At 43.6% G+C, this 13986-nt stretch overlaps 1 protein-coding gene across 4 annotated transcripts in view; it reads right to left on the bottom strand.

Moving 5' to 3' along the window:
• The window catches only part of SULF2 (sulfatase 2), a gene marked incomplete at its 3' end in the record, with an annotated part of 286332 nt that overhangs the window by 34737 nt on the left and 237609 nt on the right, over nucleotides 1-13986 (bottom strand). For 3 of the 4 annotated variants that reach the window (XM_081196120.1, XM_081196119.1, XM_081196121.1), the window contains 5 exons: nucleotides 11637-11787; nucleotides 7517-7692; nucleotides 1714-1842; nucleotides 1353-1409; nucleotides 230-359 (listed from right to left, as the gene is read on the bottom strand). In XM_081196120.1, coding sequence (XP_081052246.1) covers nucleotides 230-359; nucleotides 1353-1409; nucleotides 1714-1842; nucleotides 7517-7692; nucleotides 11637-11787 — 643 coding nt within the window. Of the gene's footprint in view, nucleotides 1-229; nucleotides 360-1348; nucleotides 1410-1713; nucleotides 1843-7516; nucleotides 7693-11636; nucleotides 11788-13986 lie in introns of those variants that run through there. The other variant, XM_081196122.1, reaches the window with a different exon arrangement.

Raw genomic sequence — 13986 nt, 5'->3', positions numbered from 1 at the left:
TGAAATAGAGACGTAATTCAGCTCTGAAATGTTTCTCCTTGTTTGACTAAGATTCCAGGGGAAATCTTGGCCTCTTGCCCTGCAGATACATTTTCTTCTACTGCTGGAAGAGCAACAGAAAGGAAAGCTAGCTCTAAAATATTCAGTCCATCTGTTGAAAGATGGATAACAAAGTAAAGGAACCTCCTAAATCCTTGCTATGCTTTAGACTTGTGGTGCAGATACTCACCTGCCCAAGCTGTTCACAAGCACTTTGATACTCAGCTCGCTGGCAGAGGTCTTTCACCCGTTGGTACTTGGGCAGGAAATTTTCTTCTTGAGCGTCCATTTTCTCATTCTCTCTCTTGTGTAACAGTTTCCTGAAAAGGGAAGAACATGCACAGCTCTGTAAAGGCTGCATCCTCATCCAAGAAGTTGTTCATATAATCTTTGCTCATGAAGAGTGAGCGCCATCTCTACCATATTTCATGGAATAACGAGTGAGGAGTGATTGAGCGCTAGCCGCATGGCCTTTCAGTGAGGAGGTCCAAGGACATGGCAGCAAGGCCAGGCTGGTTTCCAGGGCCCAGAGACCCCAGGCAGTGATGGATGGGGAGCCAGGAGTTGGGCCCACCAGGACGCGCCTGGGCAGGACAGGGATCTCCATGGAAGCTGGCGCCTTTTTGGGGGTGCCTAGTTCACACCCCCTCAAAACTGTGTTACTGGGACCATGGCCCCCTGTTCCCCCCACAGTATGCCCGTGCATAGGACAGTATAGGATACAATCCAAAGAAGCTTACTGGGTGACCAGTCACACTCCCTGAAGCTTTACCAATCACACAGGGTATTTGCAAGATTAAAATGGATAGCTGGGACATCATGTTCTCTGCTTTAAGCTCCTTGGGAAAAAGGCAGGATATATAGGCAAGAAATAATTAATAAATGCATTTTCATTAAGTAGGAAAGTAGACTGCCTATTTCATGTGTCTCTCATAGATTTTACAGCAGTTCCAATGAAAATGAAAAATGCCAACAACAAAACATTGAAACTACTAATACGACTTTGCCTTTTTGATGAATTAAGTAATTTCACAAATGCCACATGAAAATGACTAATTAATGATCTTGCCAAGGAAAGTTGTACAGGTACACCTCTTCTTTTGCTGCAATGATTCCTTTAAGACAGGCTTCCTCAACCTTGGCCCTCCAGATGTTTTTGGCCTACAACTCTCATGATCCCTAGCTAGCAGGACCAGTGGTCAGGGATGATGGGAATTGTAGTCTCAAAACATCTGGAGGGCCGAAGTTGAGGAAGCCTGCTTTAGGAGGTCAGAACTCCCCACAACAAAACACAATCACCACCTATCACTTACCCCCTTTCCACCAAGAAGGAGTCCCTCCAGACCTTCATCTTCTTTTTCAAATGGAACCTGGAAAAAAAAAAACTTAATTTGAAAGTCGAACTAGATATGGGGACAGGATTTGGCTTCTCCCTTGAAAATGTGTGATTAGAAAGCAAATGGCAAACATGCATTTTCAGCCTCAGCTATGAGATGATATGGCAACTTTTTTTGTTCACTACGGCAAGGCCTGTGTAAGTCCCACAGAATGGGATAGAAAAGTACCACTGACTCACAGACCTGCTGCAGACATATCGTTTAATCACAATTGCTTAAAGTACTTGGCGATCTGCAGGAAATGTTGGGCTCTGTTTAATGCATTTCCCATCCTTACCTATTGACCGGTCTTTCAGAATCCAGCAGCTTTAGAATGGATTTCCCATCCATGTCAGGTGGAATGTCCAGGCCAGCAATGTCTAGAATTGTAGGAGCAAGATCGATGTTCAATACAATGTGCGGATTCCTGAAAAGAAACATATCCACAAAACCTTTATCAAACATCTGCAACGGTAACCCCAACGTAACACCACAGAAGACACAGAATACCTGAAAAGCACCCATGGCTTAACCTCAAATAGTTGGAAATCAAGCACAGTTACACGTTGAAGCTGAATATGAGAAGCCATTTACAAGCTAAAGAAAGGTCAGGGGAGACTACCTCGGAAAGTGGTGGACTCTCCCTCACTGGAGATTTTTAAGCAGAGCTTGGATGGCCATCGGTCAATGATTCCTTAGCTGTGATCCCTGAACTGCAGGGGGTTAGACTGGATGACCCTTGGGGTCCCTTCCAACTCTACAATTCTATGAAAAAGAAGGAAGTGAAAAAGCTTGTGACCCAAACTTCTCCACCATTTTGAGAATCAATCTTTGTCTTGTAGTTCAGATTTTACTGAAGAGGGAATCTAGGAAACAGTGGGTTGTTCTAAGTTAATGGACATTAATAACTTGGCTTTATTAATTTCTATGGGTCTCCTCTGAGTAGGACTAGCACTGGATAACCCAGTGTAAAAGATAATATTGGCACTCACTGAAGTGGGATTGTGTAAGCAACAGCAGATACTGTACTACACTAGACTATTGGTCCTACTACGCTAGTGCAATATTGTCTGTTCCCACTGCTTGTGGCTCTCCAGGGTCTCAGGCAGAGGCAGAGAGAGAGGCCATTCCCATCATCTGCCACCTGATCCTTTCAACTGGAGATGCCAAAGACTGAACCCAAGAGTTATGCATGCAAACAAAACCTGTATCTCACCACTGAGCTATGGTACCATCACTTGGAACAGGGAATCTTTGGCTGTCCAGATGTGGCTGGGAGGCCAGCTCCCCTCAGCTACAACCAGCATGACCAATGGTGAAGGATCATGGGAGTTGCAGTCCAGCAACATCTGGAGGGTCAAAGGTTTGCATGGCCCAGCCCACTACCCGCTGGGGATCAATTTAGAAGACAGCTGAAGGGTAGATGGCAGCAGGGGGATGGTAACAGGCACCAGGCAAGCAAAGGTGAAAAAAACAAAAACAGAACTAATAGTAAAGGAAGCTCATTTTGCAATAATGCTTAATACTCAGTATCCAGGAAATTATATTTGCATAAATTTTAAAAGGAAATCCCCCTAGGGTGCAAATGAATAGAAGAGCCACACCCTGGAAAATTTCCCTTCTAGCACCAAACATCTGCAAGGTGGGATTGGTGGTTGTGCTTATTCAGTTCTTAACAAATCACTAAGTTTGAGCATTCCTTAACACTCAGATAAGGCCATAGCTTCCTCACCAGTTTCTCCAAACCTGTGAGATCCACACTTTATCTCCTTGTCATTAAGGGTGGGGATTTAAGTGGATATTACAGTGGTATGCTTACTTAGTCAGGGCATTCTGCACATGCACTTATAAACTCTCCTTAACAATACCTTCTAAGCAATGGTAAAAGGTAAAGGTACCCCTGACCATTAGGTCCAGTTGCGGAAGACTCTGGGGTTGCGCGCTCATCTCGCTCTATAGGCCGAGGGAGCCGGCGTTTGTCTGCGGACAGCTTCCAGGTCATGTGGCCAGCATGACTAAGCCACTTCTGGTGAACCAGAGCAGCACATGGAAACACCGTTTACCTTCCTGCTGGAGCGGTACCTATTTATCTACTTGCACTTGACTTGCTTTCGAATTGCTAGGTGGGCAGGAGAAGAGACTGAGCAACGGGAGCTCACCCCGTCGCGGGATTCAAACTGCTGACCAATGAGTGAATCTAATACTCACAAAGAGGGTGGCTTTCCTCAGGATCCATGCCTTTACCACTCTGGGAAATTATTTAGGAATACTATTTATTTCTACATTTTTTATTATTAGATTTATGCACTGCCTTTCTTCTAAGGAGCTCAAGGCAGTATAAATTGTCCTCTTCTGGCCCTTGTTTGTTCTGGGGGTTGTTTGTTTGTTTGCATTTTTAGCCAAAAATAATACATTTTGGCATTTATTTTTTTCATCTGAGAGTGCTACACTTTACATCCATTGTCCTGTATTCCTCAAATCCATCCTCAGTATTATCATATCCATACTGCAAATTGGGGGAGGCAGAGGGCTTGGGGTTGAAAGAACATGGGTTCCTTGTTTCAGGCCACGTAGCTGAGTTCACGGCAGAATCAAAGTTCAAAACCAGTGCCTGATTCATAGCCCAGTCCTTAAATCAATAACTGATACTAGCTCCAATTAAGGTACTTACAAAAACAATACAAGCAGACGAACAAATAAAGAAACTAAAACAACAACATCAAAAAATTATAAGGATCTTCAAGGACAAGAACACACTTGCCATAATTTACAAGGAGAAATTACAGTTCAAAGACGGAGCCATATGGATAGCTTTCTGCTTCTGCGCAGATTTCCAGCTCAGAAACACAGCACAGCAAGGCAGCAGCATTCTAATTTGCTGCAATGAATGAGACCGCTTGTGAATTACTGGATTTGAAAGCAAACAAACAATGACAAGAACTGAAGATAATACATTTGTTCATCTGCTTGACAAGTGCAGCTTAATTTTAATTACTAGTTAATGCAGTGTAGCGCATCAGGGTAAAAGTAATGAACCTATGGTAATGAGACCTCACTACAGCAACTGCTATTAAATCAGGGTTGATAAGCGGGGACAGCCAATGATTAGTTTATATGAAAAATAGAAGGTGCAGCTCACATTAGCAAAGCTGATACTGAAGTGGGCGTTTCCCTCCTTATGGAAACAGAAATGCCATGTTTGTACCAATTTTACAGTTCATACATCACCTTTTGGAGTGTGCGTGAACCAGTTTCTCTATGGGGATAAGCTCTGACTTACTGAGTCTTTAGAAATTGGTTTTGGCACTCAGAAGGCCCTGAACGAGGAGGCTCCCGCACAACATAATTGGCTGGCGATTTAAAATGATGGGGTGTTTCAGGATCTAAAAAGAAGCTATGAAGAACAGGTTGCTTTCAGGGCTAGGGGCAGTGTTTTTTTTCTGCGGGGACACATACCCCTAAACATTTTGTGAATCTAAGTTTGGCCTCATTGAGGGGCAGTATTTCAATATGGGTAGGAAAATGAGAGTACCCCTAAATATATATTTTTTAGAAAAAAAAACACTGGCTACAGGCATGCCAAGATAGCAACTCCCTGCGTTTTTGCCTGGTGCTTGTGCACTAAGCAGAAATGCAAGAGTTACAAGAAACTGAGTGACTACAAAAAGTGGGTGCAACTCTAGCCAGGAGGGGCTGTAGCTCAGTGGAAGAGCGCTTGCTTTGTGTACAAAAGGACCCAGTTATCTGTCCCCAATGTCTCTAGGTAGGGCTGGGAAAGACTTTTGCCCAAAACCCTAGACAGCCACTGCCACTTGGTGTCAACCATACAGAGACAGGTGAACCAATGATCTGACTTGATATAAGGCACTTTCCTATGTTCCTATGCATAGCTCATTGTAGACAGGGAAGGGTGTGAAACCACAGGGAAGGATGAGTTGTGGGAGACAAGAGCTGCTTGGATATCTATGCACATCCTTCAAACCTACTGTGTGCTTTGCAAAAGATGACAAAATTGTCCTGGGAAGCCTACAGGCAGCGGCTGATTTATGGCAGTGCAACTGGTTCTGCCACACTGGGTGCCAAGCCCAGGGGGCGCTGCAGGGTGTCGCAACTATGGCACAGTGAATTGAGCAAAATGCAAGGCGAGAGGTGCAGGGTGCCGAATTTTTGCCTTGCAGAGGGTGTTGTTGAAATTTGAAAGAGCAAAGTCTGTTCCTGATATAGGTAGGAATATCTCAGCTCTCACTGCATTAATCATATAATTGTTGAAATACGTCATTGCAGACCACTTCTGATAATCTCCTTATAGCACAGAGTTTATAACATCACCTGATTCTTCAGGTTGCCCATGTTTGTTTTGTAGGGTTCTCTTTTAGCTGTCCTGCAGCACTGGAAATACCAGTGGAGTTTTTTTCAGAATGAAAGAATTCTTCCCTTTTTCTGCTTCGATGGTTGAAATTCATTTAAATTCAAAACCCAGTGAATATTCTTTTTTATTATTTTAAAATGGGATTGTTGCTGCTTTGCTATGTTCACAATATTGTTGTTGGCTTGCATTACTTTTTCTATATTAAAAGGAGGAAAGTATTATGGGTGGAAAAGTACAAGAACTAATTATGCTAATATATACATAGTGGTATACATTAAAGAACGCATATTGTGGCACTGTGTCCAAAATAATTGCTTTGGTGCAAATATTTGCTATTAAAATAATTACTTAGAAGGTATATTTACATAATTTCTTAGCTGATCAAAGTTACAATTTTAATTAACCGTCACACTCTGTACTCTTGTCTGTCACTGACAAAGGGTAAACCAAGGAGATGAGTCATCATTTCTTTTTCCTTTTCTTTTTTTGCAAGGGAAGAGGAACATATAGAAAATATTGCATTCATTTTCTTAACAGTGGTTCCATTGTATTATTTAATTAACCTCTAATGACAGCTATGCACTTAGGCTGTGAACATTACGCAATGTTATTATTTGGAAGCCTCACAGACTGCACCGTCAAACTTAAACAAAAGGAAATGACTTTGCATTTCTTCAGAAGATCATACAGAATTTCACACGAGTCTAAATTCCCCCTTTCTCAGTGCAAGAGGTAGCATGTATGTGAGCTGCCTAGTGCTAGGAAGACAATGGGAATGGATCTGGGATAGAGGGTGTTTTGGCTGCACCTTTAGCCTTGATACAGATAATTCCACTGAAATACTTTGGGTGATACGTGTTAAGTTGTGGGTGAACATATCAGACACACAGCAATTCTTCAAACAGCTCTTGTTTATTCACAGGCCAGAACAGAACTGAACTGAAGGGTTCAGCCAGTCTGCTTATATAGAGCTCCACTAGAACGCAACAGTAACCATTTTCTGTAACTATCCAATCACTGAATGTCACTTTCGATCCCTTATTTCCATATGTGGACCTGAACTATCTACAGTATCCCCCTGCTGGCCCAGGGTGAGAATTTCAGTACATAACAATACGCATCCATGAGCGGAACAGACTTCCACTCCTACAACAGGACTTCCCCTTCCTTTCCTCTCTCCTGTCTCCTCCACCCAAAAGCTGCTCTGAATTTGGAGCGGGGGGGGGGGGGGCTGCAGAGGAAGGGAAGGCCTCACTGCATGATTGAAGACTGCTTGGGCAATGTTAGATATTACACCTTAACAGCACATAATTGTATGCAGGAATAAAAATTGACACTGCAAATTTGCTCTTCATCCTGCACTAAAATAAAGAGTTTGATGGAGAGAGGAACACAGCTGGTTATGAGAAATCAAGCCCTTTCCCCGAAAGAGATGAGCAAAACCATAGAGAAACATACTTTGCTCCATAAATGTTTTGGAGAAAGATGATCCCTGTCTCTTCCCTCTTTTTATTTTTTGCTTTTTTCCTTATCATTAAAAAAAGACATTTAAGAGTTTGCATTTAAAATTATCTGTAAACAGATGTGCAGAGGGTGGTGAGGAGAAAAAAGACTGATGAGATTTACTGCTGAAACTAAGCCAACTCCAGAGCATCTTACAAAAGGCCATACAGAACCAACCAGAGCAGGATTCTCTGAATTACTCCAATGCCACAAAGCCCCATGAACTTACAAGGATCCAGCCTCCACATTTGGACCGCGGATATAGAAGGGGACTCTGATGTCAAATTCATAGGGCATGGATTTTCCTTTCACCAGCCCAAATTGCCCTATATGATAGCCGTGGTCTGCCGTATATATTACATATGTGTTATCCAGTTCACCTGTTTCAACCAATGCATTGTAAATCTGAAATGAAACAGAAGCATAACATTTTGGATTGAACAAAACAGTATGGTATTACACACAAGGGCAGTGAAAAGCTTGGTGAATGTATATATTGGCTTTTTGTGCAAGCTGCTCCCTTTCAGCTGAAGAGAAGGGGGGGATAACAATAAATAAAAACAAACATGAAACTATTGGGGTCCTATTGAGACAGTGACTGAATTTGTTTTTTAAAAAGGCAACATGAAATCAAATTATGGAACTGCAAGGAGTCACAAATCATGACATATAGTTTGGCCATATTTGCAAGTTACATTAAGTCATAAACCATTGTTTACTGGGCATAAGCAGCTGCTTGGTTCCTCCCCACTCCACCTGGCTTGCATTGGGAGAAAACAAATCACAATACCTGGGCTTAGCTTTATATCAAAACTAGGCATCATGATTTGTTTTGCTCTCAGCAAACCATGAGCAGTTAAGGCAATAACCACAGCAGAAGTACTGCAGTGGAAGTAAAGGGTTAAAGCCACCCCATCTACGGTCCCAAATTTTATGGAGTTTTGTGTACCCTGTGTTAACACATCTTCCTCCAAAGTTGCTTTCCTTCAAGCACAGTCTGTCTATGGGAAATAGAGAGGGGAAACCGAGACGTATTATGATGACCCAGATACCTCCTTGTTTGTTTTAGAAAAGCAGGTCAAGCCACAACTATTTTTGGAATGCACTTGTGACAAAGCATAAGGTTAGGCTTGACTAGCTGAATGCATTTTAAAATTCATTGAGCCTCTTTATAATTACAATTTCAATCCCAGCTTGCTGACTTGAAGTTAAAAATAAAGCAAGCCATCAATTTGAGCAAGCTGCAACACTGATGGTAAGCCTCTCCAAGCGTATGTAGTAGCACTTGAGAGAGATTATATCTTCCCAGAGCAAACCACCAATCAGCAGTAATAGTAATCACCATAATCACAAACAGGCTGATGCAGGGCCTACCTATAATCTTAACCTTGTCTTCTCAGGGTGCCTGCATTATACTTAAATCACAAACAAAATGCAGGAATGCTGGGAGAAAAGCAGCAATAAATTGTTTTGCCTCCATGTTAGACTGGCAGCTTTGCAGGCTTGAAAATAAGCCCATCAATTTTCACAGAAGGTGCCAGTCAGGATGAATATTGCCTGAGCACAGAAGCACAACTAGCCGGCCCACCCTTGAGGCAAAGTGAGACGATCACCTCAGGCGGCAGGATCCACGGGGGCAGCAGATCCCAATGTTGGTTTTTATTCCCTCCTTTGTTCCTTATGTAGATCTTCCCTCACTCCTTATTCCCTGGTGTGGTGAAGGGTGCTATTTTGGGGTCTGCCTGAGGTGCCAAAATGTCTTGACCTGGCCCTGATGGAACAGTTCATTTTACTTTGTTCTAATATCACAGGCTTAAGTTCAAACAAGATGCCAATAAGAGGTGTGTTATAGAAGATAACTGGACCTATGAAGCAACCTGATGGTGGATCATAGCAGGCTTTGTTATGACAAGCCAGACCATTGGTCAACCGAGCTCAGTACTATCTACAATACTATCTCCTGAAAATAGTGCTGAGTACAGGAACCTTCTAGTGTTTCCAAACAGGGGTCTTCTCCGTGGCAATGACAGGGAATAAATCTGGGACCTTTCTCACACAAAGCTTCGGCTCCTCCTCCAAATCTGCAGCAGGCAGAGTCCTCCCTAGACATCCAACCCATGCTCTTTTTAACTGCACACAGTGGTGTAGCGTGGGGGGTGCAGGGGGGGCCGGCCGCACCGGGCGCAACATCTGGGGGGGCATGCTCACACTCGCAGCTCTCTGCCCCTACCTGGCTCACTCACTCTCTCTCACTGCAGTGCTGGCTGTGTGAATCCGATCCGAGCCGCTGGGTCGCCGCCCACTGTGGAGGGGGTGGGTGCCAGGCGTGCGGTGCGGGGAGAGAGCGAGGGACTATCTGGGGGAGGGACAGTGCAGCGGCCGCCCAGCGCAGTGCTGAGTGCGGGAGAGAACCACACCAGACCAGACCAGGCAGCAGCAAGAAGAAGCTGGCAGCGGCGGCAGGTTAGGGGGCGCAAATTACTTGCCTTGCCCCGGGTTAGGGGGCGCAAATTACTTGCCTTGTCCCGGGTTAGGGGGCGCAAATTACTTGCCTTGCCCCGGGTGCTGACAACCCACACTACGCCGCTGACTGCACATAAGCTATTTACAAAAGTTTGCCCCATAAAAAGTGTGCCAAGTTTGCATATATTCTTGCAGACTATGGATATTGATGGGCTCAGTTGTCATCGTTGGACCATCATCCACACAAAGGGGGATTTGAGTCCATTTATTTTACATTCATTTCCTACTCAAGAAGCTTATGGGTGACACGGGCATCAAGCCTAAGCATTGTCTGCACATTTCTGGCACATCACACTGACCAGGAAAAACGGTGGTATGTTAAGTACATATTACTTAACAGAGAACTATTGAAGACAGAAAGCAAGGCTTTTGGTACAATTTTCCCTTTATGCACTGTTTGCAACTACAGCAGGCAACTTAGGATGTTTTGCTATTTGGAATATTTTATAGCACTATCATTATTATAAAATGGGTTTCTTACCTGCCCTGAACCACAAGACCACCTCTTTCCCTGCAGACCCTCTTGGGTGTCACAATCAGCAGTGGGGGCCCTCTTGGTAGTTCTGCTACCCTCAGTGGCTTGGTGGGGGACATGACCCAGGAGATGGTATTCTTGGAGGCAGCCCCCAAATTATGGAATTCCTTCCACACAAAGGTGCACCCGGCACCTTCACTGCACAGCTGAAGATGCACCTTTGAAATCTGAGATACATTGGGACCCACTCTACTTGTGATTTTAATTTCTTCTAAACCGGTGACAAAAAACAGCATATAAACCCATTAAAAAAACACCTAGATAAATAATGTTAAAATAACTTAGTGCAATTTACAGTCAGAAGAATAGGGTGAGTCCTAAGGTGTAAAAAGAGGCTAAAAGAGATGCATCTTCAACACATGATGAAAGCTATACAATGAAAATGCCAGACACACCTCTGTGGGGAGGGAATTCCACAGCTAAGGCAATGTCAGAGTAGGCCCTCTCCTGAGTTTCCACTCCTGAACTTTCAAGGGAGACAAAACTACCTACCAAATGGGCTCCCTCTTAACACCCAAGAAGAGAAGTTGGGAAGGAGACGCCGGAGTCACTTCAGCACATTATGTTCACTTGCCCCTTATTCAATGTGCCACGGGCAAATTTGTTGGGATCAATTATACAGAAACTAGCGGGTACTCCACCAAAATTCCACCTTGCCCAAATCTTGCAGGATAAGGATACCCATACGACCCTGAAAGTGGCTAGGTTCCTGGTCGCTGTCCTTACCCAAAAGCGTTGCCAAGGAGCACCACAAGCTAATTAAGGCGTAGTATGCCATTCCATCTCATAGTATTTTATTGTTATAGTAGTGTTTTAGCGGCTGTTTTTTCCCACGTGCACAAGCTGTTATTTATGTCTTGTTTTTATCTGTATGGGCCTACGGCCGTAATAAAATTATTATTATTATTATTATTATTATTATTATTATTATTATTATTATTATTATTATTATTATAAGTTGGGAAGGAGACTTGGTGCTACCATTCTGCCCAGAGCAATTCAAACCTTATAAACCAAATGGGGAAGTTGAGGCCCTATGATGAAGTGCATCTGTGCTTATATTGGCAACACTTAAACTCATGTTTTGGATAGGACAGAAAAGTAGGGCGCGTATGCAGGACTTGGGGAATGGGACAATTAATCAAGCTTCCTCGACCTTGGCCCTTCTGATGTTTTTGGCTTACAACTCCCATGATTCCTAGCTAGCAGGACAAGTGGTCAGGGATGAGGGGAATTGTAGCCTCAAAACATCTGGAGGGCCAAGGTTGAGGAAGCCTGCAAGAAATCTTACCGCCTCCATAGAGTCATCCACAGACATGAGCGTCTGAAGGCGCTTCTGCTGCAGCATATTGGTGAATTCCATGTGAATAGGTTTCATGGGGCCAGTATACCTCATTATCCAGTGCTTGTCTGGGTTTGGAGCATAATTATAACTGGGTGTGCTAGAAAGAGAGAGAAACAATTAACAGTCAGTAAAATAAGCATGGCATGCCACCCATCCTAAAATGTGTATTCTGAGTTTCTGCACAAGTTCCACACAAACGTAGGGTAGGATTCATGTAACCAGTCCCATTAGCAAAAGACCCATGCAAGGACTTCCATTTGTGCAATAGGACTCCCTCTGTCTCCTCCCCTTGCACCCCCCAGAAATGGCTCTGGGGGTTGGGAAAACCCCCAGAATGGCGCATGAGGGAGAGGAGACGGGTATCATGCCATCTGGTAAACTGGAATGCTTGCACAGATGGGACTGGAAGAACATGATGCTGAATTCTATCCATTGCATTGAGCATTCTGTCCTGGCAATTTCAGTATCCTGAGAACAACAGCTTCCACTTTCAAAAGTAGGTTTGGGGGCTTCTCTTTACTTAGCCTTGAGTACAGGAAAGTTTTAGAAGCCAGGAGGCAAATCTTAAAAGATGCTCCCTCTCCATCCACAGCTTTTTACACTGTATGCCATACTGTTCCTAAGGGTGCCCCCAACCTTTGGGCAGCCCAAGTGACTGCAGAGTGAAGGCAATAAGGCCTTGTTTTGTGAATGGAATTCTGAATGGAAGAAGTTAGGGTCCAAGCTAAGGAGCCAGCTGCTATCCTGCCACACCCAAGTTAATGCCAATAGAGTTAATTCCCTGAAAATGGATGTGCAAATGAACCTTACTACTGCGGCTTCTACTATCTTTAAGCATGTTTGAGGCACACAGGGGTGGCAATTTCCCCTGTTGGGAATAACCCTCCATGGTAGGATTACATTCTCCGTGGTAGACAGCGAAACATTATAAATCTCTTTTATGATTTATCTAAAAGCCGGGAACGGGAAAATTGCTCTGCTCAAACTGAAGCCTATTGAAATAGCAAGTATCATTCAGAGTAAATGAGAATATATTTCAACTGTAGCAGCTTAGCATTAGGCAGCTAACATTCTAACTGGGGAGCATGAGAATGACATAGCTATTCCAATTTCATTCTGCACGGATGATTGTGGCTCACGCAGGTTCCTTAACAATAACTATCCAGATTGCTGGAGAGTCTCTACTATGTTATTTAGCATCTGTGGTGAATTTAAGCTTGACTACCTGAGCATTTAGCAGGAAACTATGGGCATTAAAATGCTTATTATAACTTCAGTCCAATAGCCAGCTTTTAAAATGATGTTCTACTCTATACTAGTCTTTAAAAAGAAAAAAAGCTGGATGATGCTATTACAATTTCCTTTGCTTGAACAAGTAGCCTTGAGGTAGGAATCTTCCCACCCCAGGAGCTATAAAAGGGAATTCCCATCCCACTTGACAACAGCAAAAAGCTAGGGCATCTGAAACAGCAAACTAGCTCCAGAGTCTGGTTCTGCAAAATCTTGGAGATTGGTCTGGTCAGATAGGCAAGGGCTTTGGGCTTCCCTTGACCAGAGAATGGGTCCTACATCTTAGTGAGCTACACAACTCCTACTATAACTCAGACCTCAAAGCCTTCTTTAGGTGCAAAGGGGGAATAGGCATGTGCATCATTGGCACCAGTCACTGGCAACCAGACTTCAGCCTCTGAATTGACAGGGTCTAGTGTAAATACCTGGCCTTCTGCCCTTGCCTAGTCAACAGAGCAAGGGCTTCTGTATTTCGGGCTCCAGTTTCCCCAGGGTTTTTTTAATTAATCAGCAGAGTTTTACAGTGGTGCTGTATTTATGGCCTTGGGAAGTTAGCTTGAGCAGTATCATCCATAATTGCGCACACATATTTAGCATGTACTTGTGGGTCTGTGCAGAATGAAGCTGGCAGGTGAGGCTGTTGTGAACAGGCTGTGAGAGGGGAGCACAGCTCCTATTGTAACACTGCGCTCTTACGGTAACATTACTCATATTCAGGGTTGCCCCATGTGCGGAGTGTGTGTGTGTGAAAGACATGCTAAAGTGAATTGCATTGTGTTTTAACAAGTGGGAAGCTTTGATATCAAGGCTGCAGCCCAAAAAGTGCTTTGTGATGGAGAAGAGAGTATTTTTCTTCCAGGGAGGAGAGGTTGCTTATTATTCTCTCCACATTGTTAATGTTCTCTCTGATTTCAGAATGTTATTGTGGCAGGATAATGACATTGCCGCTTTGAAAATGCTGATGGTTATGGAAACTGTTGCTATGTAATGCCCTGAACGAATCTAA

Source organism: Podarcis bocagei, assembly GCF_964188305.1.
Source record: "Podarcis bocagei genome assembly, chromosome: 5".
Taxonomy (NCBI): Eukaryota; Metazoa; Chordata; class Lepidosauria; order Squamata; family Lacertidae; genus Podarcis; species Podarcis bocagei.
The sequence above is the reverse complement of the archived record's forward strand: the minus strand, read 5'-3'. Positions and strand labels throughout refer to the sequence as shown.